Genomic DNA, 27,170 nt, shown 5'->3' with positions numbered 1-27,170 from the left:
CAGCTGGATTGTGTACATTGTGGAAAATAAAAAGATTTTCAGTATCTCATCTTGCTTTGAATTCTCCTTCATCCAATAGTGTTTATTGTCAAATTTCGGGTCACGCTTGAAGCGAATTAAAGCTTTTCATATAAATATATGGGAAATCCCATTTCAGCTGAAGAATTGTCTTTTGTTGAGGTGTGACTATAGATTTTTCTTATTTTAAAATTCTGTGAAACTTCTAAGGCGGCCGTTTGCCTTTCTATAAAATAGTGGTAGTTTGTTTGTGGAGGTGACTTTCGAATCAGAGGAAAAAAATGTTTCATGAGGGACGGGGTATTGTCAAAATAACAATTTTCAAATGTCATCGAAAAATGTTGTATTCAATTTATTTGCAATGCCTCCCAAAAAAATACATATACAAGTGCATATCTGTATGTCACCATTAAAGTATTAAAAAATCTTATATTCTATAGAATAACTAGTTATTTCATGAAATAATTGATCAAGTCAGTGAAAGCATGAAATGCACTTTTATACTTTAACTAGTTATTTTTCATATAATAACAATCTATTAATTTCTGTTCAACTGTAATTTCAAAAAGAAACACATTCACATTTAGCTTTCAGTAAGGGTGAGAGGTAAACATGTTTCTTTTACCTTTCATCTTAATACCTAAATTAACCTTAATAATCACTAAATACACATTTTTTATGCTGTATAATTCAGTTATATTGTTTATTTTATACTTTAAGTGTCTACCATTAGTTATTTCGTAGAATAACTAGTTAAAGTGTGGAATTATTGTTCTATCACACACTTTAATTCATTTGATCAGTTATTTCATGAAATAACCAGTTATTCTATGAAATAACTGCATTACATATACACTTTAATGGTAACATATATATGCAAATACAAATTTTCATTTTGTAAAGTCAAGAATTTTGGTTGTCATTTTTCTGAATTTTTCTTTCATAATTTTATTTTCAATTTTTAAACCAAGATTTTCCAACATATCAATGGAGGAAGAGTCTGGGCTCTCAATTTTCAGAAGCATATTTTTTAGTTTTCGTATCGCTTTGTGTTTGTCTCATTTATCCTGTTCCCCCATAAGCAAATTTTTACACTCTTATCAACCAGGATCAGCTGCACAGCATTAGCCTTTGTCATCCTATTTACAAATGTTTCCAACCTGATAGTGTCACCATGGGTCCCCACATCCTGCAGCAGGCCACCCCCCCCCCCCCCCCACGCTGGGATTTTTAGCAGGTCCCCCAGGCCAGATTTTTCACAGAACTCTGTAAAGTCAATTTTTAGTGTGAAAAAACAAAAAAATGAAGATAACAATCTCGATCGTCCAGGCTGGAGCCCTGTCAGCCACACCCTTGGGGAAGGGGGCATGAGTGTCACGTACAAAAAGCAAATTTGATTGATCTGAATAGGTATTTATGCTGATGTATAAAGATTAAAAGGTAAAGATAAAGAGAACCATCAACTCAAATACATTAAAAAAAATTCACAAAACACATTTTTCAACTCTTATTTATGAAGTGACAGCAGACAGGTTAGCCAGACGGCATGCACAGGTGGCTGTGGAATGGGGTAGTTTATGCATTCTGTTTTATGGAACCTATCATCTATTTGTAGAAAAGCTGCCGCAAAGAGAAGTCTGCATGAGGAGGAGGTGGCTACCTATTGAAGTTTCATTGTATTTCAAGATATATACTACCCAATTTTTTTTCTTGCATGTCATCTTAGGCAGTGTATACACTGATTTTACTACTTTGAGTGAAAATTCCATAGTTTAGTTTGCAGCAGCTTATAATCAATATGGGAAAATTTCATTCATCAATAATAGAATCTTAGTTGTAGAAAACATTTCTTTACCTGTATCCAATAACTATCTATAAATCTTGAAAAATTTATCTTGAAAATATTTATTTCTATTCCAACCTCTCAAGAAAAAACATAACATGGTGGGTTACATAACTTGTTTGAAATTATTCATTGTTTAATATTCTTGCACTCCAGATCAAATTCAGGGTGTTTTTTCTTGTTAGTTACAGAGTACAGACAGTAACAGCATTCTCAAACTGATGGTTTCAATAACTAGCTAATGCAAAGATGACTTTAGGAAAGAAAATTCAATTGCCTGTGCAAGGAATCGAACCACTGTCCTCAGGCAGTCAAATTATGCTGTAATAAAATTTTGCTATAAAAATGTGAAACTCTTCAATTCTGTGCCATCTTGCGTTAAAAACAAAATTTTTCCTCAAGAAACTTTGAAGAAGCATCACAATAGAAGCAGAGTTTTTGATAACATCATTTGTTTTTCCTGCAATTTTTGTTTCTTGGAGCCACAAATGGAATTAGCTTGAGGCCCCCTACCCCAGGATTCGGTGCCCAGGCTTCCAACAATATACAAAACTGTGTCAAATTATGGGAATTGCTGCTCATCGGCAAAACAGTGGGAGGGGGGGAGGACCTCGATCGCTTTTTCTAACTATTTTTTTACAAAAAAGGTTGACTCCTTACGTGCATTCCTTACATTATTTTTTAAATTGCATCAGTTTTCCCTGGCTGGCTGTACTTGACTAAACATTCGTGCATCCTTAAACAGAATGGAAAAGTTCGCGAAAGAGCGTATTATTGTACTGGAAAACAGCAATTGCGAATCAGTCTTCGCCATCAGGAGTTGCGGCGCAAAAGCCGCTTGTAAATTCGGGGTGTGTACAATCATGGAAAAGTGACGAAATCCCAGAAAAGTAATGAAATGAAAGAAAGGCCGTGAAAAATATGGAGTGAAACAAATGTACTCGGATTGAATTTTTGTAAAAATCGAATCATTCTATGAAATTTCTAATAGTTTAATCATCATTCTATAGTTTTATTTCTATAGTTTAAATTAAAAATAATTTAATTCCACAGTTTTTAAATTACTACAGTTTAAGTTTAAACTAATTTAAGTCTATAGTTTAATCACACTATTAAATTTCTTAGAATTTCTAATAAATATTCTAAGAATGACCCAGCGAAAGAAGTCATCTCAAAGTATGTTGAATCAAACTGAGGTAATGATCAAGAGCGAACTCAAAAAGAAACACTTATCATTTTAAATTTGAAATGGGTAAATTCTGGTAAAAGGAAGCAAGAGATCAAACATTCAAAAATGCTTCAAACTGATGAGGAAAAAAGCACAACTTCGTCTTGTATCAGCAGCAAAAAACAAGACAGTTAATTATTTTCTAATGAGTGTTTCAAGCCTCTCCTTTAGTGATTTTTTTTAATTAGTGATTACCAAGTCTACAAGCTAAATCTAAAAACTCTCTTTTTCAAGTTATTTTTGAAATCTGAAATACCATATGTTAGCCTCTCATTTGTTGATATTGTAGAGAATGAGAGACTTCTTGGTATATCTATATTTTTACAAAAGTTTTTTATGATTTAAAAATTTAAAATATAATTTCTTCCAGAGGAATTCTCTATGTATTTTGTGCCTTGGAGGAGGGGGGGGGGGGGCTAAGCTCTTTTTCTGAGCTGTGAGAACATTTAAAGTAAAAAGTAATCCTGTGTATGCTACTGAATATAATATATGCAGTAGCATACACAGGATTACTTTTAACAGTTTTTATATACATATGTATATAAAAACTATTTTATTTACAGCCGAAATTTTAAAGTGCTACAAAGCTGATAAAAATGCTGTTACTAAAATCAAATTTTCATTTTTGCATCAGCCAACTGTTGGAACTGGCATCTGAATAGCAGAAAGTGACATCTTCAGATAATCATAATCTGGTGGCAGTGTTAGCAGTTGGTCTGAGTTAGGTCTGACTGTCTGTTTAGTGCACTCAAGCTCTGAGGAAAGGGAGGTTTGTTGTCTTTGTAGCATAGTAGTATAACGCACTCATCTGACAAGTGAAAGAGTATGTAGGTTCGTTTCCCACAGAGGCAGTTGAATTTTCTTTCTTGTATTCATCTTCACAACAGCAGCTGTTGAAACATTCCAGTCTTTGAATACTTTAACTATAGCTGCTCTTGAACATTCACAAATATAGCAATTTTGCTGTGGCAATCATCTCAAGTTTGCGGTTAAATCAAGTTTTTTCCCCTATATCTTCACAAACAATTCACTAATACTACGGTCTCGGGAACCAGGTTTGTTTGGTTTAAACCACGTTGGTTTTAAATAAGTGGTCTTTTTTTTTAAAAAAAAGTTTGGTTTTTTTCAAAAATCAAATAAACGTGTGGCCTAAATAAAAAAAATTTCTTGAAAAATATTATATAAATTCATTCTTACCACAAATTTTTCATTCTTACCACAAATTTTATATTCCTAGGATGCATTCTGATGGTATAAGGTTTTTTTTTTCAAAAAGTCTCATAAAAGTATCCTAAATATATATATATTTTTTCCTTATGAAGTATCTTAGTTATTTAAAGTTGTATACAAAAACCAAAATTTCTCATTCTTACTATATTTCCTAACTTTTGGCTACATTTTTATGCTCTATCTTTAGCAAGTTCATGAATGAGAATTGCATCATGCATTTTATAGGTAACTGCTTCACGAAGAAGCAGCAACAGTAGTGACACCATCATGGCAGGGGCACAGCTGGTCTTATAATCCAATAAAGACACCAGCTGTCTCTAAAGGACAAAGACCAGCGTACTAGTAGTTACATTCATTACCTTGCAAACATTTTCATTTTCTTTCCCATAAGAAGTTGCACATCTCATACTGTATATCACCCAGTCTTAATAATCAATCGTTTTTTTAATGCTTTCACCACTAAGAGCAGTTAATAAAGGTTCTACTATATAATAATAACAGATTAATGAAATATATGACATGAATGTCACTCTCCACTTGTTAATACAAGATATACAGGAACTGGATGTTGTGAAGATATTTGAACCCGGGTTCGACTCCCGGTAGAGGCAGAGATGAGTTTTTCCTTCCTTAAAAAAATTAACATCTCAAATAATAAATATCTTCACAACATCTAGTTCCTGTATATCTTGTAATAATGAAATATAATCAGCTATGTACAGGGTGATTATAATGAAGTTTTGATTTCAAAACTATACAATAAGAACTACTGGTCAGAATGACTTAAAAATTTGCATGGATACTCCTGAAGCAATGGAAATTTCTTTCGCAAAAGGGAAAAAGTGCAAGTAGTGCAAAATGTGCAAGTAGATGATGCTGTACTTGGCCAGCAGTATAATCTATTTTGTGAAACCACATTTCAGCACTTCAACATCAGTGTGTGGATAACACAACTTGTATCACGATGCACATTGCAATACAGGCAAAGCAGCTTTTTAAGAACCATTTTGACAATAACAGGATGACACGACACCTGGCCGGCCACCAGTTCATCTGACTGTAAGACCCTCGAGGACTGAGGTGGAGTAGGGTTCCATGTGAACAGCAGTTGACCCTTGCAACTTCTGGATGGGGTAGCTCAAAATGTTATTAACAATGGTTGGATTACCAAATTTTGGAGAATTGCAAGAATATTCACATCATGATCATGGCGTACTCTGATCTGTAGTTGAACAAGCATTTTTGCACTCTCACCTCATAGCCAGAACACGGTGGGAAACATATGTAACATTTCTTGAGCAAGTGGTAGGTACAATTACTTCATTTTAGTGATGTTTCCATGAATTATGAAATTGTGTGCAATGCTAATTAAGTTATAGTTTTGCCGTAGTTGGCTATTTTTTCGAACAAATTTCTCATGCACTGGATGAGTACAGGATTGTCTATTTTACATTTTTAAGTATTTTTTTCCACTATGCCATACAAAATTCCATTGCTTCAGGAATATTCATGTAAAATTTCAAGTCATTCTGACAATGGTTCTTTTTTTTTTTTACAGTGTTTTGAAATCAGAACTTTGGTTATAATCACCCTGTATACGTAAATCATTGCTGATTAATCTGCATTATTTATGCATCAAATACATTATATCCACTTAATTTTTTTATCAGTTTTTGCAAAATAACTTCCTAATTAAGCACACTGAAAGTAACTGGAGAAAACACTTATATGGTTAATAATAGTATTAAGAATTTTCATAAAGTTATTCATTTAGTTGAGCAAATTGTAAACTTTGGTTTTCGTTAAAATATAAGAAATATTTGCAGATTAAATGATATGGGAATAGTACTAATTACATTAATAAACATTTTATTTTAATTAACGATTATGATAATATTCAAATAGAAGGGCTTTTTGGTTTTTATACCAACCTTGTCAGGAACTGTGTGAGGTTTCCTTTTTTTATACTAGCCTAACCCTCTGGAGGCAACGGTGTCAACCATAGCTCATTTGCTTAAAACTATCATGTGGTCATAATAAAGTTGCTACTCAGTATGTAATCTGCCATTACACTTCACTCATGGTTAGAAAAGTAGGTGGCAGCACTTCACATAACAGGTCAAGTTTTCATTTAACACCTGAACACATCAGGAACTGATTGGCCTGTAGGGACCAAGTTTTGTGCATGTACCCAGAGGTATGTATACATCACCAGTGCTCCCAACACACAGGGTCCGGGTACCCAGGGCGGGGCATTGGACAAATATCTTTATAGGGAAATTGACAGGTTTAATTTCAAGTTGAGGATGAATCTCATTGTTTTCTTGCTTTTCATTGCACATTGTGCTTCATTGCATATTGTAATGCAGTGTTTATTTCGTATTGTGATGCATTGCATAATGTGTCGTATTGCGAATTGTGGTGCATTGCATAATGTGTCGTATTGCAAATTGTGGTGCATTGCATAATGTGTCGTATTGCGAATTGTGGTGCATGGGGTATTGTGCTGCATTACTTATTGTGGTGCACTATTACTGATTGCACACATTACTGATTGTGATGCTTTGCGTGCTGTAGTGCACTGAGTGCTGTATCGCTTATTGTAATGCAGTGCTCATGGCTTATTATGGCTCGTATATTATGGTGCTTTGCTTATTGCGATTTATCGCATATTGTGCTGTTTTACGGTGCATGGGGTATTGTGGTACACTGTAAATATTGGCAAATTGCGCATTGTTATGCATTACGTATTTTAGTGAATCACGTGCCATATTGCTTATTCTAATGCAGTGCTTTTGGTGTATTGCGGTTCATTGCATATTGTAGTGCATTGCTTATTGTGCTGTATTGCCTACGGTGGTGGTGTATTTGTTATTGTGCTGTATTGCCTACGGTGGTGGTGTATTTGTTATTTTGCTGTATTGCAGATGGGGGTAAATTACGCATTGTGTTGTTTTGCTTATTGTGGTGTATTGCGTGTTGTGCTGCACTGAATATATAGGTGCATTTCTTATTGTGGTGCACTGTAAATATTAGTCAGTAGCTTATTGTTACTCATTACGTATTTGGGTAAAATGCATTTGGGTAAATTGAGAAGCTATCCATTCTTAGAATAAGACAACCATAAGTATTCTTTATGGGCATTGTATAGTATTTTATCATGTGTATATATCTTATATATAAATGTGAAAGTATGTATGTATGTATGTATGCTCTTTATACAAATCTGCAGTTTTAGACCGATCTTCGCCAGATTTTGCATATATACCAAACAGGTCCGGGATTGAACCGTAGGCTACTTTAAAAGTTCGTCAGAGCTGGGCAAATGCCCGAAATGGGCGAAAAACTGTCGGGCAACAATAGTTTTGGGGCCTCAACAATTACTTTCGGAACGTTTACTTTGGTTACCGTGGTTTCCAACAATGCGTTTCAGACGTGAATATATGCCTTTACAATGGTTTGTCACACCTTTAATTCTGTTATTATAACAGTTTATTCTTTTATAACGGTTTGTCACTTTTCCAATTTAATTGCAGAAAACCCGGGAAGCGCCGGGTATTTCTGCTAGCCTATATACAGGTTGTCCTGTAAGTGATAATGCAGCCTTTATCTCATCAACCGCCCATCGTATAGGTGTAGATTCAATTTAAAAAATGCGTAAAAGGCGTTTGAATAATATTCGCTGCACAAGCTGGACGTATGACGTCGCTAACAACAGAGAACAACAACTACGCTGACAAAACTGGGAATAAAAATGTTCAACGCCAACTGATGAACTCAATGCTTTCCTCAAATCATCAACACTCTGGCACGAAGTTAAAAAATTATCATTATCCACCAACATGCGAGTTCAACTGCAAAATGACTCAGCACTGCTATCATTTTCACATCAGTTGACCAACCAGTAGACCCAAGCACTGGACCGATTACGTTCCCAAATGAATTTTGCCAGTTGTTAAACTCAGTTCAAGAACTTGCAGACAGTCTTCCTAAACATTCAACAAAATGACCAAAACCATGAGTGGCTTTCTGAGAGCGATTCTGCACCGAAAAATGTCAGTGTGAACAAAATCAACGAAAAAATCCTAAAAATTATTCCAGGAGACTCCACATCTTACAAATCGGTTGACACAGCGCAGACAGTTCTGTATCCTGCAGAATTTCTGAACTCCTTTGGATATTCCGGGTGTGTCACCACACAATTTGACCCTCAAAGTCGGAGCACCTATAATGCTTTTAAGAAATTTGGACACACCGAGACTCTGCAATGGCACCAGACTCTGCGTGAAGAAATTGCACAATTGCATCATTGAAGCGACGATTCTAACTGGATGTGCCAAAGGAAAGAAGTATTCGTTCCACGTATCCCAATTATCACTGAAGAAATGCCATTCACTTTCAAGCGATCACAGTTCCCGATTCATTTAGCTTTTGCCATGACAATCAACAAAGCGCAAGGCCAGTCGTTAGCAGTGGCAGGTATCAACTTACTTGAGCCCTGTTTTTCACACGGACACCTTTTCGTCACCTGTTCGCGTGTTGGTAATAGCAAAAATTTGTACATCTACACACCAGATGGAAAAAGAAAAAATATTGTTTATCCACAAGCGATTGCCTGAAGATTTCAATTAAAATATTTGAAAATAAAAGTAATTTTCTCTTACTTGATGCAGAAATTTTTTTGAGTAAGAAATAATTAATAAACTATACATATATAAATTTTTTACGGAGCGGGCAACGTCGCCGGGTATCAGCTAGTTGATTATAATTTTTGTTAATTGCATTTTTAATTGGGTTGCTATATTTTTTTTGGAAATATATGACATCCATATTTTTATGGGCATCTTTTTCTCAGCTACCTCATTGGGCATTTTGCCTGTCGTGGCGTTGTATTTGTATTAGTGAATCACGTGCCATATTGCTTATTCTAATGCAGTGCTTATGGTGTATTGTGGTTCATTACTTATTGTAGTGTCTATATATTGTAGTGCATTGCTTATTGTGCTGTATTGCCAATGGGGTACATTACGCATTATATTGTTTTGCTTATTGCACTGAATCACCGATGGTGGTGCATTGCGTATTATGCTGCATTGCTTATTGTAGTGCATTGCTAATTGTGGTGAATTGCGCTTTGCAGCGCATTGTGTGATGTACTGCTTATTGTAATGCAGTGCTTTTTGCATATATTATGGTCCTTTGCTTATTGTGATACATTGCTCATTGTGGCGCATTACATTTCAAGATCTGTATTGCAGTACACTGTAAATAGTAGTACATTGCATATTGTAGTGCATCGCATGCTGTATTGCTCATTATGGTTCTTTGCTTATTGCGATGCATTACATATCGTATTGCTTATTGTGGTGTATTGCGTATTGCAGTACATCATGTGCTGTATTGCGTATTGTAGTACATCATGTGCTGTATTGCTTATTATAATGTCGTGCCTACTGCTTATTGTGGCGCACAGCAATATGGTGCGTTGCATATTATGCATCACATGGTGTATTGCTTATTATGGTGCTTTGCTTATTGTGATGCATCACGTATTGTACTGTATTGCATATTGTTATGTATTGTGGTGCATCGCATGCTGCGTATCTGTAACGAAATATTAAGCTGTTGTTACATTCCAGATTCCATTTTTGTCTTTCCCTATATAATTTTGTCAGACATGACAACAATGATATCACAACTATTTCATTTACTTAAAACTTTTATCACAGCATTAATCTTTAGATTTTACTACAAAACATTTTAAATCTGCACAACATGCATAGGTAAATTTTCTTTAGAGTTTTAACATTTAATATATCACAGATTCAAAACGTTCTCACCCAATCGGTCCATCAATTACACCCTTCAAGATGTCATGAGAACGAGCAATTCACTTCTTGATTGATCCCCAGGTGAACTTTCAAAAGAAAGCTTCATAGGAACAGCATCACGCATCCAAGGTGACATGAACCCGACGAATATCCGAGAGCCGACATCTCATAGGGACTTCAACACTGGCAGGGCGATTTTCTGACTAGAAGATGAAGAGTTTGATCAACGGATCGAGCAATGCTAAGGCATTTAGCTAAATTATTTACTCATGACTTCTGGAATGTAACGGGATGAAAACATCACAGGTGAAATGAAATGTAGCGTCCAAGGATCAACGTGTCTGTTCACTGCGTAAGGAAAAATTCCTCATCTCATATTATTACAGAAACCAATCCATATCGAGATTCTGCAGTGCTAGAATCAACATAACGTGTGACAAATAAATTTGCATATTCACATGAACTTTGAATAATATTGTACAACTGTGGTAGTTGACATCTGGCAACACAAAAACTGTTGTATTGTTTTCATTTCTTTTTTTCTCCATGCATGTGCGGGAACCGGTTGTTCCGACGCTGTTCAGCTTCATCCCGATCTGAAGTTGGTTTCCCGTGGTTCCCAACTTTGAGGCGTGAAGGCGAGCCAATCTCCCCATTAAAAAGTCTCGTCACAGAAAGCAACAGGCCTACAACGATAAATCATTCAATCATCACACTTTACTCATAGTTAGAAAAACTTTTGGCGGATGGCAGCACTGCATATAATCAGTGTTACACAGAAGCAAACTTCACGTCAGGTTTCACTACATGTACACTCACATTCCAGCATGTACCAATTCGTTAGAGGTTCCGCAGAGGAATATGGACGAGGTGCATGTCTGGTTTGGTAGTAGTAGTGCTTATTGTGGTGTGTTTTGCATATTGTTATGCATTGCATGTTGTAGTTCATCACATTCTGTATTGCTTATTATAATGCAGTGCTTATGGTGTATGGTGATGCATTCCATATTATGGTACTTTGCCTATTGTGATGCATTATGTATTGTGCATATTTTGGTGCATTCCTTATGGTGCAATACTTATTTTGCTGATGATGGTGCATTGCTTATTTTGCTGCTTTGTCGATGGTGGTGCATTGCGTTTTGTGCTGTATTTCTCATTGTGATTACACATACAGGGGCGGATTGAGTATTGTGCTTAATTGCTGATAGTGGTGCTTTGAGTGTTGTAATTCACCTCATATAGTGGTGCATTCTTTATTGTGATGACTGCATTCAGTGGTGCATTACTTATTGTGCTGTATTGCCTATTGTGGTGCATCGAGTATTATGCTGTATTTATGATGGCAGTGCATTGATTATCAAAATCAGAGTGGGACACTGGCAATCGAATAACTATTTTGCAGGCATTCGCAGTGCCTGAGGAATATTTTGCTTTATAATTAAAGATGTGGCGAGTAGTTAGGTCCATTGGAGAAGGTGGGGAGGGGGTTGGACGCTGAAGGCGTCAGGGTTGCTTCCCCCCCCCCCCCAAGTATTGAATATATGTTTATTAAAATATATGCTGTAAAAATCAAAGTAATTAAAAAAAAATTTAACACTGTTTTGATAAAATACCTTTATAATTAAGCCTGTTAAAAAAATTTCAAAATACATGTATCTATATGTATAAAATTGATTTTCTGTCTGTCTGTGTGCATGTTCTCTATACAAATCTACAATTTTAGATCAATTATCACCAAATTTTGCATATATACCAAATGGGACCCAACTTGAACGATAGGCTACTTTAAAATTTCGTCAGAGCAGGGCAAGTGCCCCAAATGGGCAAAAAACTGTCTTGCAACAATGGTTTTTGGGCCTCAACAATCACTTTCCGAACGTTTACTTTGGTTACCGTGGTTCCCTAGCAATGCGTTTCAGACGTGTTTTATGCCTTTACAATGGTTTGTCACTTCTCTAATCCTATTAGTATATGCATAATAGTTTGCCTTTGTAATGGTTTGCCCCTTTTTCAATACTCTCATTAATGAGGCTTTTTGAATAGACACCATAATCATCATCAGCATCACCTTGAGGGTCAGGCAAAGGATGATCCCCAGAATAGAAATGTTGAAATTTAGTGGGGTTTCCTGCCACATTAATAATTTTAAAAATTGTATTGAATTTTTGATTTTTGAAATATTGAGTTTGCTTAGAGATATACGAAGCCCAGAGAAAATTGAATATGAAGTAATTAGCCCCAGACCTACTTTTGAATTGGATATTCATGCAGTAACATTGATTTCAACTTTTTATTTATATCTTCTCAAGTATGAAAATTAATATCGCCTTATTGTCTAACTGCATAAATTCATATAGTTTAGATTGTTTTAAAATTAATTATGGGCTCATAAAGTACATCGAAGAAATTCCATAGTTTTAATATTTTTTGAAGCAGAAACCGGCAGATGAATAACTAGAACTTCGGGAGAGAGGGGGGGGGATCGAAATACTTGGCACCCCTTGAAAAAGAAAAAATATATATATTCATTTCTACATTTCTTTAAATCTAGATTTGTTTATTTCGCGAGTCACGCAGTAAGTCACCATATTGGTTCAACTTGAACATGGTTTGTATGTCCCTCAAAGAAAGAGGGAGATATCACATGATCCAAAAAGCCTCAATGAAGAAAACCCGGGCAACGCCGGGTATTATAGCTAGTGATTAATAATAATATCTGGATTTATCAAATACAGAATAATTCTTCATGCAAAAATATATCAGATTGTAAAATTTTGCCTTTGTTGCATCATAAGAAATATTTATAGATCAATTAAAAGTGAAATTAACTATTTTAATTCTGAATTTGAACACTTTTCTGAGAATCTGATTATGAAGGTTTAATTTATAAAAAATTATTCAACAATAAATGAATTTATTGTAAGTATAAATTAAAACCAGAAATCTTTTTTTTTTTCAACAACTCTGATTTGACACATTACATTAATATTTCTAATTATTTCATGAATTTTTTTAATCGTAGAACTTTGAAATTTATTAAATGTTTTGAATTATTGCATTAACTACTCATAAAACCTAATTTAGTGAATACTGTAATAAACGTATAAGTTTACATGAAAAATAAAATATAAATTTCTTTTTATTAAGCGTGAATTATATTAAGTCAAAATGTACAAATGTAATTAATGTAGTTATATAAGTACAATTGTGTTTTGTTACTCAAATGTATTAAATGTCAAAATGTTTACTCATCTGTAGTCGTCGTCTTAATATATTAATAGGATTTGCTCTAAGGTTTAAATTTTCTTTTTTATTCGTAATCTGCATTTTTTGTTAGCATTTTAGTGAAAATTTTATTTGAATGTATTCAAAATCTGCGAAGTTGATATATTTTCATAAATAATATTGCTTGAATGGTTAGCTTTAGAGACGTCATTCGTTAGGGTTAAAAACATTTTTTTTCTCAATGTTTTTGAGGTATTTACATGAAATTTTGCATGGTCAACAAGGATGGTAGAAGCAATAAACAAAAAATAATAATTGTAATCCAGGATGATGGGTTGCATTTCAGTGTCTAGTTGAATGATTTGAAATTGGAGCAATTAAGTCTTATTTCGATGAATTTTGTGTTGCAAGCAAGAATAAATATTATTAATGATAAAAAAACTTTTTTTTTCTCCAGTATTTTACTTCATATATTTTGGAGAAATTTAAAATAAAAGTTGTTTTGGTAACTGCTGTGCTTTTGGTCTAAAAATTTATGTTAGTAAAATTGTATTTTTTCAAACAGAAAATTCTATAAAAAAACAGAGGTTACATAATTTTTTTACATGTAAATTTCAAATGTAAGTGTATTAATTATTTTTATTCATATCCTGTATGTCTTTTGTGAACACTTTAATGAAAATTTCACTTGAATATATTGAAAATTGAAAAGTTATGATTTATTTTCCCAAACAATGCCGCTTAAAACTTGAGCCGCGGAAAAGTCATCTGCGTCATTTTTTCATAAATTTCAACATTTTTTTTCCAAGAAGTTTTAGAGATATGCAAATAATATTTCACATGGTTAATAAGGATGGTAAAAGCAACAAATAAAAAAAAATTCTTAAAATCTGTGACCATGGGTTTCATGGTTGGGTGATTTGACATAGAAAAGATTCTTAATTAGGTCATTCCATCTCCTCATTTTACTCCAGTGTTATCTGAGTTGCTATGCAGAATGTTTTGTTAATGAGCCGACAAATTCAGAGGGTTGTTGGTAGACATCAAGAGAAACAAAAATTGCAATGGAACATGGTGTTGCATACCACGTTGAGAGGGTGAAAATCCCAAAAAACATATATACATTTTTTCCTTAAGCTTTTGCCTTCCATCATTAATAATGGCGTTGTAGATACTAAAATATTTTTAGCATCCACCTTATTCGCTGGACTGGGCAGAATTTAGCTGCTCAAAGGCAGCTTTAAATAGCTGCCTTTGCAAAGTTCAAGCAGTAGTTTATTGCATTTAAAATCTGCATGACTTCAACAGAAGTTTGACCATAATAGGGGTCAATGAAAGTAGTATGATTAAGAATGAGTCACCCCTGCATCAATGAGTTCACCCCTTGGCACATCATTGAAAAAAAAAATTGCTTAAGCTTTCCAATAATAAATCTGGGTACAAAGATGATGTGAATGCTTCACATCTTGGAACCTTAACAATATGTTGAAATGGTTGATTTGTTCCATTGAATGTTGTGTGTAAAATGAATTCATTTAAATTCCATTGCACTGTTGCCTTCACCATAATTTTTTTTCAGATAAGATTCTGAGTCTACTGACTCCAAAACAAAAGTAACCTGATTGTATATTTCACGAACTTGGATTTTTGAATTAACTTCAGTAAAATAAAGACCTATTTTTACTTCAAAATATCAAGATTTTGCAGGGAAAAGTAAAAAAAATCTAATTTTTCACATTTATGCATCAAAATTGTAAATTTTGCATCTATTTCTTAAATATAAAATTGCGTATCATTAGTCTTTCAAATTAAGATGTAAGTGGTTTGTTTGAAATTTCTCTAAAATTTGCTTTCACTTTATTTCTAGGAACTAAAATAGATTTGCGAGAAGAGAAAGATACCATACAAATGTTAGCAGAACAAAACTTGGTTCCAATCAAAAGGGAACAAGGACAGAAACTTGCATCTAAAATTAGAGCAGTTAAATATTTAGAATGTTCTGCTCTCACCCAAAGAGGATTAAAGCAGGTAATTTTTTTTCCTGAGAAAAGTCATCCTCTGATTCATTTTATGCTAGGGTTAACAATTTTGAAAACTGAGAGAAGGACGTCTAAGTGCACACCCTTGGCAATGTCATTTTTCCTAATTTCCACAGCAGATGGCGCTATTATACCAACAAAAAATAAAACGGTCACAATCATTTTTCCCAGCTAAAACAGCACCTAAAAAAAGAACAAATAACGATTTGTCGTTCTTCCCTCATGATGTATTGTTCCTACCGTCAGCATAGGTGCCAATGCTTCCGATTTACCCGGAAGCCTTCTGATTTTTCAGCCTTATTAAAATCTACTGGTCGGAAATCAAATTCTTGCAATTTTTGGTATCATCATAGAAAAATCCCTAAAAGTCTTTAAATTAATCTTTGAATGAAAAATCTCTAAAGAAAATACTCTTTCAGTCCTTGCAATTTCAGGCTGACCCTGTTTTTTCAGGGAAAATATGGGGAATTAGGATTTTGAGTACGAAAAATCAGTAGTTGTCACCAAATATGATATCAAAAGTAAGCGAAGTGGCTAATTATAGCTAAAAAATAGGAACAGCGAAAAATGTCTCTGGGAAAAATAGACTTATATATGGTAATCATTAATTTTAATAATTTAAAATAATGACCCAGCAAAAGAAGTTATCTCGGAGTATGTTGAATCAAATTGAGGTAATGATCAAGAGCGAACTCGAAAAGAAACGCTTATTTTAAATATGAAATGGGTAAATTCTGGTAAAAGAAGCAAGATCAAATGCTCAAAAATGCTTGAAACTGAAGAGAACAAAAGCACTGCTTAGACTTGCATCAGTGGCAAAAACAAGAAAAATAATTATTTTTCTAATGAGTGTTTCAAGCCTCTCCTTATGTGATTTTTTTTTAATTAGTGACTACCAAGTCTACAAGCGAAATCCAAAAACACTCATTTTCAAATTGTTTTTGAATTCTGAAACACACCATGTGTCTGTATGTTAAAAGCCTCTGATTTGTTTATATTGTAGAGAATGTACAAATATAAATATCAAGAAGTCTCAAAATTTTTTTGATTTAATAATTTAAAAAAATTATTTCTTTTAGAGGAAGTTATGTATTTTGTACCTTGTGGGGGGGGGCGACACCCCCCTTCTTCTGAGCTGAAATAACACAGTTTCTTAAAGTAAAATGTAATCATGTGTATGCTACTCCTTATATATATATAAAACTGTATTTTATTTACTGCCAAAATTTTAAAGTGCTACAAAACTGATTATAATGCTGCTAAAAAAACATTTTTTTGCTGCTACAAAGATAATTTTTCCTGCTACAAAAACCAAATTTTCGTTTTCAACCCCTGGGACTGCAATAGGAGCCGAATGTCATTTCTGGGGATAGGACGGAAGAAAGACCTGGAGATACTGGCATTGGAATTGGGCAAGAAACAGTTTTCACATGACAAAGTCGCCGATCTGAAAACCCTTATTGTCAATGCAAAGAATTATGAAGAGGACTTTGGTAAAGGACTCCTTGAGCAGATCATCAAAACCTGTCAAGAAAAAGCCAGGGCACGACGACAGATAGAAGAAGCCGAAGCCCAGTGGCAGGAGTGAGATGTTGAAGCCCTGCAGCAGTATGAACTGAATCGTCTTCAGATAATGTGTGCATCGCAAAATATTGAGGATTACACTGAAAGCCATCACATCGTTTTGTGTGATTTTACGAAGAGGATATAGAAATTTGACGTTGATAACAAATTTGAGTCTATTTACAGTACTTCGAGTGCCAAGCTGAACTCGCAAAAATACCAGAGGAACAGTGGGTCACTAGCCTATTGGTGTTGCTGCCCTACAAAGTTTCAGAAATTGCAATTTGCGAATGCAAAGAGAGGATTAACGATTACGCTTTTGTCAAAGGGCTGTTGCTGAATATTCAAGTTGATGACAGAAGATATAGCAGAAGCAGGGGTGCAAGAGCTGCGCCAATTGCGCCGAAACAGTTCTCTTGCTACATGGTGCGCCAAGGCGCCGAATCCCTGCGCATTTGCGCCAATTCTTGTTTCTGGTTCGCGGAGGTACCGCTAATGCACTGTAGTGCGTCAAATACCGGGAATTTAGGAAAAAGAAGCATGAAAATTTTGTTCACGGGACGCGTTCTTTCCGAGACACGGAAAAAATTACGGAGGGAGAAACTTGAATTTTTTTTTCACTTCCCACCATCTACCACAATCGCGTTATGTCATGACCTTGGAAAGTAGTTCTACTACCTTGAAGTATAAAGTCCTATACTGTTGGTTAACCGGCGGGCTATCAAAGTCCCTGAATGAATATACCAAATTTTCTGATTTCGGAGACCGTTTTTTCTCCTGCGGGTTATATACTGAAAATTACGGTAATTTCGTGGCTGCCAACCTGCGTTCAAAGACCGCATACATCGAAAAGAGGATTGGTTTACTCGTTTAAATTACCGACATTTTTCGAAGATCATTGGAAAAAAATGGGATCTGTTAAAACTCCAGTTAAAATATTCATAGTTTTGTCATCTAGTCACTATGCGGTCGTGTGATTATCGTCTGCAGTTGCCGATCGTGGCAATTTCACATTGCAAAAATCCGGATTTGGTGAACACAGCGGCGGCTCGAGGAAAACAATTTCTACCCATGCGGAATCTGTTTTTGGCGCTACTGACTGCGTTTTTTTTTTTGGTAAACAAAGCTTTTTTCACCCTTGCAATTCCATTTGCCACCCCTCCTAGAGCGGCGCCCAATATGGCCGCACGGTCCGCCACTGGCCACTGCATTGGTGGGGGAGGGGCATGCTCTTAACAATAGTCAAAGGAAGGAGTTTGTACTAGGAGCATGTGCTCATTTTACATAACTTCTGTGAGATACCTTTTTTATATTAATGTCCTACCTTTCCAAAACATGCTGGAGAGAATGAAACGTTTGCACTCCCTCTCGTGCATTGCTGGGATGGTACATTACTCCCTCACGTATTGCTGGGATGTTGCTCAATATTGTATCACCAACAGAACTATTAATTATGTGTGATGAATGGGTTGCACTACAATGCAAATAATTACAAGAAGTGAAATCAGTTCAGAGAATAGATAGATATTGGGCAGACATATTCAAACTTTATAACCTTGAAAGCAGCCCAAAGTTCAAAATTTTGCCAATTTTGGTGAAGGCTTTTTTATCTTTAGCACATGGTAACGAGTGAAAGAGAGTTCATTGTTAACAAATAAATAAAAGTCTGTTCGAGCATTGAAAAATCTGTCCATCCAATGCTTTAATGGAATAAGACATAAAATCTTATGTTCGAGGGCATCAAATATTTCAAAAAAATTGTCATCGAGATGTTGAACTTCTGAAAGCGACTCTGATTCGTAATCTATTAACATGCTATTATGTTGAGAAATTGTTTAAGTAAATAAGGTATTTATATTTTTCTCGTTTTTTGCATTTTGCTTTTAAATTCAATAATTCCTTTAAATTTTGTGAGAAGCTAATTTTTTTCACGGAAACCCTTATTATATTCTGCACGTACTTTTTTTTGCTATATCAGGATGAATAAGATTTTGGTGTTCAAGCAGCAGAAATTCTTGTTGCCTAGGTTTTTAGTATGCATGTTGCTTAATTTGAAAAGAGTCTCATAATTTTTATTCGTCATTTCAGTAATGCATGTTTTAGTAATGACAGATAAGATAATTCAGAAAAAATTTAAATGGGTTTTAATTTGTGAAGGAAATTTATTTAGAATTGTTTCAACCATTTTTGGCAAAACTTTTTAGGCATTTCACAGAAAAATTACTCCTTATATTGCATATATAGTTTGTTTTTAGTTCTGTTCCATTTTCAAAATTTCTGCTCCAAAAATGAAATTTGCTGCTCCGAAATAGATGAGGGGCGCTTGCGCCCCTGCAGAAGTTTATCCAGCACACGTGACGTCTGAAGTAAACTTGGAAGAACTTCGGGTATGAGTTGAATGTCTTCTCCGAGTGGCTGTCACTTCTGGGTGTAACTGAGTTTAAGTCCTTGAAGAAAGTGATCGTCACAGAGTAGATGAAATTGCTGGTGCCGATGAACATTCATGAACATTTCATCAATCCATGGGTCTAGCTTTGTGAACCCTGATGAATTAGCGAAGAAGCTTGGCGGATATGAAATTATGAGATTCGAGATCAAGATGTGAAAAGTCACAAGGTCGCCGGGACTGATGAACAAAAATCTAGATTTTTTGAACCAAAGAGTAGATGCTCGCCAAAGAACTGTTGCTTAGTATTGAATTGTGCACGTTGATCCAAGGAGAGATGATGGAAAGGACTTTGAACCGGAACAATCGACCTCGTGTATGAGTGAAGTTCTTCGTGACAGCAAGGGACAACGTGTCAGGCCAATGGTTCCCAGAGACAACAAGCAGCGAGACTGGGAGCCCAGATGCTTTTTGTGTGGATGCCTTGGTCATGTCTCGTGTGATTGTTTAAGAAAGAAGAATTTAACATGCCGCCTTTGGGGTGTGGCCGGTCATATTCAAAAGCATTTTGATCAGACTACAATGAAGAAAGTGGATTTGGCAGCAAATGGTTGTGCTGATTGTTACGAAGGGAACTGCATCAAAAATGCTAGGATCAATGATGGATGTCTCATTTCATGTGTTTGATCAACACTGAAAGTAGTGTGACATTGTTAAAGAAGTTCATAGCGGAGGAGGTGAAGCTCAAGTACGTGCCCAAATCAGAATTATTCAGTTATGGAGATTTGGTGAATCCATCAGCAGTTGCACTTGGGAAACTTAACGTGGATTTGGAAGTGAATGGTGCAAAGTCAGCTGTGGATGTGTTGGTCATCAATGATGATGCACAGTGGTATAATTTGATAGTTGGGTGGAACTATCTGATGTCGCCGGAAATAGAGTTTGCCGGGAGTGGAGGAATACTGCACGTGTGGCACGCCAGTGAGTTGCTATGTATTCAGGGAAATGTTGGAGATGAGGAGGAAAGGATAGAGCTGATAACCATGAATCCAGAAGTAGTTGACGGTGCAACGATGGAGATCATTGATGCCAGAACAGACAATGTAGAAGACAGACTGGTGCTAATGTAAGGAAGTCATGGAAATACTGATGTCTTGCTGGAAGTCGTGAAGGGGAAAACACAAAGTTCCGATTATGAATTTTCGGGAACATGGCATGAAGTTTGGTGAAGGACAGTGTATTGGTTGTGCGTCAAACGTTGTTGATAAACTGATCCTGAGGGAGTTAGAAGAATCAGATGAAGCTGAAATTCTGAAGTCGAAGTTACTACATGAGAATTTAAATGTTCCAGTTGATGAAGAAATAAGATCTTTAACTGATTGCTGTGTAAGTAAAGTCGTCGTGGGATTCAGGGACATTGAAGTATCCTGTGAGGATGATGCCGTTTCAAGTGTGATGTCGAAGGATGAACTATGTGATGAATCAGTCTTGCGATAAGAAGTTCACTAATGTGGGTTCTACTATGTGTGAGAGACGAGAACATAAAGGACGAAGAATTCGTCTAGATGAGATAGTTTGATAATTCAACTGGGGAAGAAAAAAAGCATGAGGTTTGATCATTGGTTAATGAGTATAGAGATGTTTTTGCATTGTTCATTGAGGAACTTGGATGCACATCACTGACTAAGATGGACATCAAGGAAGTAGAAGGAACGACCCTATTTGTGCACCGCCGTATAGAACAAGTTTGTATGAGAGGAGGGCAATCCACGATATTGTGAAAGAATGGAAAGATAATGGGATAGTTACTGGAGCTAGGTCATCGTATGCTAGTCCAGTGTTATTGGTGAAGAAGACTGGTGAAAACCGATTAGATATGGACTACTGTTGATTTGAAAATCAGACGGTGAAAGACAGATTACCATTGCCACGAATCAATGATTTATTGGAAAATTTGGCCAGTGTAAAGTGTTTACGTCATTGGATCTAGCTCATGGATACTTGCAGATACCATTAACGGAAGAGGCAAAGTTGAAAACAACATTCATCACTCCAGATGAAACAGGACAGTTTGAACGTATGATATTTGGGTTAGCAAATGCACCAGAAGAGTTTAAAACACTGATGTGTCAAATGTTGAGTTCACTCATGAACACGAAAGTCTTGTGCTATCTCGACTATATCTTGATACCACTGAAGGATTGGACAGATATGATGGAGCAAATTAGAGAAGTATTCAAAAAGACTGAGAACAGCCAGATTGATGCTGAAAGTAACGAAATGTGAATGCGGGGAAAAAAGAACTGAAGTTCTTAGGATTCATTGTCAATGCAGAAGGCATTCAGCCAGGTCCAAGGAAGTTGAAAGCTGTCGAGGACTTTACGATTCCTGGTGACGTTCATGAACTACGTACATTTCTAGGATTGACTAGATTCATAAAGAACTATGCACAGAAAGCTCATCCATTGACACTATTGACATGAAAGAACAAAAAGTTTACTTGGAACGAGGAACAGACGAGAGCCGTTGAAGAACTGAAGAATGCATTGATGTGTCAACCCATGTTATCACACTATGATGCGACAGCAGAAACCGAAGTCCATTGTGACATGAGCTCAATTGGGTTAGCGGGAATATTGTTGCAGAAAGGGACGAATGGCAAGTGGCATCTAGTATATTGTGTGAGCAAGAAGACCACAGAGTAAATATCACTCGAGTAAATTGGAATTGATGGCGATTGTTTAGACATAAGAACAGGTTGTGACAATTTCTAATTGGGATCAAGTTCAGTATCGTCACTGACTGTCAAGCTTTGGTCTACATGAATGTGAAGAAATGCATGGATCCACAGATAACCAGATGGTTTGATTTAATTCAGGAATATGACTTTGAGGTTAAATACAGACCAGGATCAAAAATAACATATAGGCGCATTTAGTAGAGAACCTATAGCAGAGTCAAAAGAAACTAGAGACTCGTTTATCGATCAGAAATTACATATATGCTTGACTCTCGCTGAGGGAGATCAAATCCTAATGATCCAACATTCAGATGATGAACTGAAGAAAAAGAGAGAAATATTACAGAAAAACGATATGGAGCGGACCAAGGAGGAAAAACAATTAGTTCTTGGGTATGAGCTGAAGAATAACCAGCTCTTCAGGAAGGTGGATGATAAAGGAAAACAAACTATTGTATGTAATTCCGAAGTGCATGCGAAAAGGTACTGTAATCAAATTCCATGATCTTATGGGGCATTTTAACACAGACAGTTGGGAAGATCAAGGAATTGTACTGGTTCCCATACATAAAATGCTATGTAAAACATCATATAGCAATGTGTCTGGAATGTTTAGTCAATAAGTTACCGGCTGGTAGCAATAGGGATTGCTGCACGCACTCAAACCAGGAGAAAGACAGTTTGCGGTGATACATATGGATCATCTGGAACCTTTTGTCAAAAGTTTGTAGGAAAATCGGGAGCTACTAGTGATCATTGACAGCTTCGTCAAATTCACATGATTGTTTTCGGTTAGGAATACTTCAACTACTTGTGTAATGAAATTGGTCAACAACTTTGTGAATGATTTTGGACTAACGGATCAAATTATAAGTAATTGTGGTTCTTGTTTTACGTCGCAGCAGTTTGAAAAGTACTGCAAGGACAATGGAATTAACCATACTCTCAATTCAACAAAACACCCTAGAGCAAATGGGATGGTCAAAAGAGTAAATGGGACTGTATTGTCATCAATAACTACAGGTATGGGAAAACAGACCATAAAGACTGGGACGTGAAAATCAAGTTGATGGAAAGAAATCTGAACAACTTCATGAACAAGTCATCTGGTAAGACACCATTTGAGATGGTGCATGGCCAAGATTAAATGATGATTGTTCAGACAGTTAGCATATGAGGAAAATAACTCATGGACGAATCCAGAAGTACGGAAAGAAGCTTGACGTATAACCATAAAGAATCAACGGAAAATGAAGAACAGCTTCGATAAGCTCAGATGTACTACAATAGTGTTCGAACCAGGTGAGGTTGTTGTTATGAAGAGAAATCCGAGAGGAGAGCCATGGAACAATCAATGAAGACTCAACAGAAGTACAGAGGACTGTTATGACTGTATTACCGAATGACACGTATTTGGTTACTGGATTGGAGTCAATGGTGAAAGGTCATCTGTACACAACAACAGCGCACGTTAGCCAACTAAAAGCTTGGAGGTGTAAGTCTGAGTCAGATGATGAATGCATTTCAGTGCAAGATGAAGATGAGCCAGTGTTACCAAGACATAATTCAAAGAGGTTGACACATAAGGACCAGTACTGTGGGACAATTAGTATGATTGCAGGTCAGGATGGCCGAGTGTAAGAAGCTATTGAACAGTCGCTGAAAAGGAAGAAATGTAATGTGACTTTGTGCTCAGGTGAATGAGCAACTTGTAAGAACGTTGAATTTGAAAGGGATGAGAGGCGGCAGTATTGAGAGGGAATTGATTAAGGGATAGAGGGGTGTAGTCGTATTGGGATTACACATGTTAATGTGTCAAGTTCGAAAATAAAGTTTGCTTTTGTAATCGATAGAAAGAAACACCTGGAATACATTGATTTGAAGCCGCAGTCACTGTGTTGGGAGCCAACAATTGTAAACCATCTGAATTGAATTTTTGAATAGCTTTGTCGCACCATGATCATTTTCTGCACACAAAGGCTAATTAAACCGGAACCTACAATTTATTGCAGATTCCGAATTGCAGCCTTTTTTATACTCACTGAGAGGCTGGTGCGTTAACCCTTCAGTGGAGGACTCCTTACGATAGCAACCTTTTTCTGTGGTCATGTCGCCATTTCTATTGTACCCCTTTATTTAGAAAGTTTCTGACAAGGATGAACCTTCTTGTAAACCATCTTCAGCTGTATGATCATGCATAATATCATGGTTTCTGGGAAAATCCGAAAATCTATTTAAAAAAACTCTCTCTCTCTAATTTCGTAAATTTATCTGGACTTCCAGCAACTTTTTCAAGGAGAGATTGGATGGATTATCGGGGGTCGACATGTTTGTTCTATATCTTGTCTTGTGGTAAAGTTGTGAAGGATAAATAAAAATTAAATATTTTTAGATTGAAAATCTTCATTCAAACAAAGACAAAAAAATCTTTGTAGTGCTTGTAAAGTGTAAAAAGCACATATGGTTAGCCCACAAGTTTTTTCCCCCAATGCAGTACTGTACTTTGCAGTAGTCAAACTATTTTTCAACAGAGATTTTTATTTTTCAAGTTCACGAGATAGCGTGAATATGAAAGCTGGAAAGAAGGGAAGTTCCGTACATCAGCAGATGTACGGAAGAATAAAACACGTTCTTCTGAGAGAGAATTGTTTTGCTGCAGGCAGAAACAAAAAATTTATGGCATCCTTTTTCGAAACTCGGGCACACTGATACAAAATTAGATATTTTTGGCGCAATCGGTGCAGAGTTCCCACCCCTGCCAGTACCTAACAAACACTGCTGTAGAACCTCTGATGAAAAAAAAGCGTTTTGGGGGTGGGGTTCTTTATATATAGTGTTGCTAGATGTTTGTATATACTAACGCAAGAGGATATGCACTGCATTGAATATTTATAAACTACTGATGGACTTTGCTAAGTTGCTTCAAGAAGTGGGTGCATTTGATCTGAGCCCCTAGGCTTTGGTGTCTATGGAATGCTGTATTTAAACGAGGTTTGAATCAAATTTTTTTTTAATTAAAAAAAATATGAATTTTTATTAATTGGACTATGATTATGTTGTCCTGGTGTTGCCTCCTCCCCATGGTAAAGCTCAAAATTCATCGTTATGAGAGATATTTTGATATGTCTGGTTGCATAAATAGATATGGGTGAAGGTGAAGAGTATAATTGCCCCCCCTTCACTTAGAAAATTGTATCAGTGTAGTAGGAATACCATGCATGGGTAAGAATAACAGGTGGATTACCACCTCCCCACCCTGTGTTTGACGAACCTGTATTCGCTTATACATTGGCATGTTATACATTAAATGTGTTTTTGCATTTGTTGCGTTATGTTTAATGGTCATTTTATTAAAGTTTACTGTATTGGTTGATCTATGAAAAAAAAACAAATTTTTCTCTCTAGGTATTTGATGAAGCAGTTAGAGCAGTCTTGCGCCCTGAACCCCAGAAAAGACAACAAAAAAAGTGCAAACTTGTATAAGGCTTTCAGCGAAGTATTTTTCTACTTTACAAGAATTGTGAAAAAACATTGTGGATGCTGAGGAAGGTCCTGAATCCATTGCTTTTGGAACAGTGACCCCACCCCCACCCCCCTAAAAAATGTGTATGTTTTTCTGACCATTTAAATTTGTCAAAAATTGGACAACCTTATATTTCCATTTACTATTTTGCTACAGAGTTTGTCTGCTGCGAAACATCTCTTAGTTCTAGCCATAATTATTTAACACATACTTTTGCAAAAAGATTTGTATTTTAATATATATTTAATTTATGATGTTATAGAAACAAATACTGAAGGAAAAGATATTCACAAATGATGTTTAGGAAATTTTTTATTTATTTATTTCAATACAAAACTCTTACCAGTAAGATGGAATGTTTTGTATTTGTAAAACTGGATAGCTTTTGCATAAGAATTGTACTTTTGCTATAATAAAGTATTATAAAAATAGAATATATCAGTTTTTGAAAAATCAATTTTTAAACCCTCCCCAATGTACAGGCTTTCTACAAATATGGATGATATGCAGTTGAACTAGTAGAGATAAATCTCGGAAACATGTCATTGTTTACACATAGGAAATAAAGTGAGGGAATGAGAGTGGAGAGAGCAGGTTCCCCCTCTTGCTATACTTTCCCCATTGAATATTATTTTTTTTTTATCCTCAAACTCTAGAGAGGGGAAAGATTTGAAAAAAATAATGCTAAGATAAAGGAAATAAAAGACAATTTTCTGTTTAACAGAGTTACCAATCGTAATCCCAAAGGAAGGGAGAAAGAGTTTGAATGTATCTCTTCCATTTACACAGGAATGAGATATCTCGTCAAGGGGCAGGTTTCGGCCGAAAATGTTACATGTTATGTCTTTGTAAATTTTTATGATTCACTAATTCACTTCAATTATTGCAATAAAGTTATAGAATTCATTTAGTTCAGCTAATCTTGAAAGATTCTGAGCTCTGTAAAACATGTCATTGTTCTACAGTATTCAAGTTGTGTTTTTATTTCTTGCTTGTATTTTAAGAACAAGTTTAAGAGAATAATGAAAATACTTTTTTTTTTTTACGTAATTTAACCAAAAAAATGGAAATGATCTTATTTTTATTTGTGGAAAATAGGTAATTTATAATAATATAAATTATATACATATATATAATAGTTGAAATTTATTACTACATTTTCTTCTACAAAAAGGAAGTGCAATGTAATCAGTTGAAGATGTTATTGAACGAACTGCAATCATTTTAAGACAGAAAGACAGGATATAAAAAGTTGAACATAGAAAACATGTTGCCACACATAAGAAACATAATTTGCACCCTGAGGGGTGCACTAGATTGAATGAAATACTATTGGGGGACTAATAGATTATACCACCACTCTCCCTCAATCAGAGTCAATTGAGTCCTAACATCTTTCGAAACTTGAACAAATTTTGAGGTGTAGAACTTTTTGTCAAAATGTCTGCTTCCATTTCTTCAGTGAACTTATACTTCACTGATACATCACCAGGTGCCACCTTTTCTCAAATGAAATGCTGATACATTTCGATTTTGAACTA

At 35.5% G+C, this 27,170-nt stretch overlaps 1 protein-coding gene across 1 annotated transcript in view; it reads left to right on the top strand.

Moving 5' to 3' along the window:
- Positions 1 to 26,681, top strand: part of Mtl (Rac family small GTPase Mtl) — a 52,494-nt gene extending 25,813 nt beyond the window's left edge. The window contains exons 5-6 of the mRNA XM_089234684.1: positions 15,246 to 15,406; positions 25,512 to 26,681. Coding sequence (XP_089090810.1) covers positions 15,246 to 15,406; positions 25,512 to 25,589 — 239 coding nt within the window. The 3' untranslated portion in view covers positions 25,590 to 26,681. The remainder of the gene's footprint in view (positions 1 to 15,245; positions 15,407 to 25,511) is intronic.
- Positions 26,682 to 27,170: the final 489 nt, after the last annotated feature.

The sequence above is a fragment of the Pholcus phalangioides genome, unplaced genomic scaffold (genome assembly GCF_987345545.1).
Source record: "Pholcus phalangioides strain wild (caught in Gottingen) unplaced genomic scaffold, Ppha-v1.0 ptg000008l_1, whole genome shotgun sequence".
NCBI classification, from domain to species: domain Eukaryota; kingdom Metazoa; phylum Arthropoda; class Arachnida; order Araneae; family Pholcidae; genus Pholcus; species Pholcus phalangioides.
Note: the sequence above shows the minus strand (reverse complement) of the source record. Positions and strands in the feature narration are given on the sequence as shown.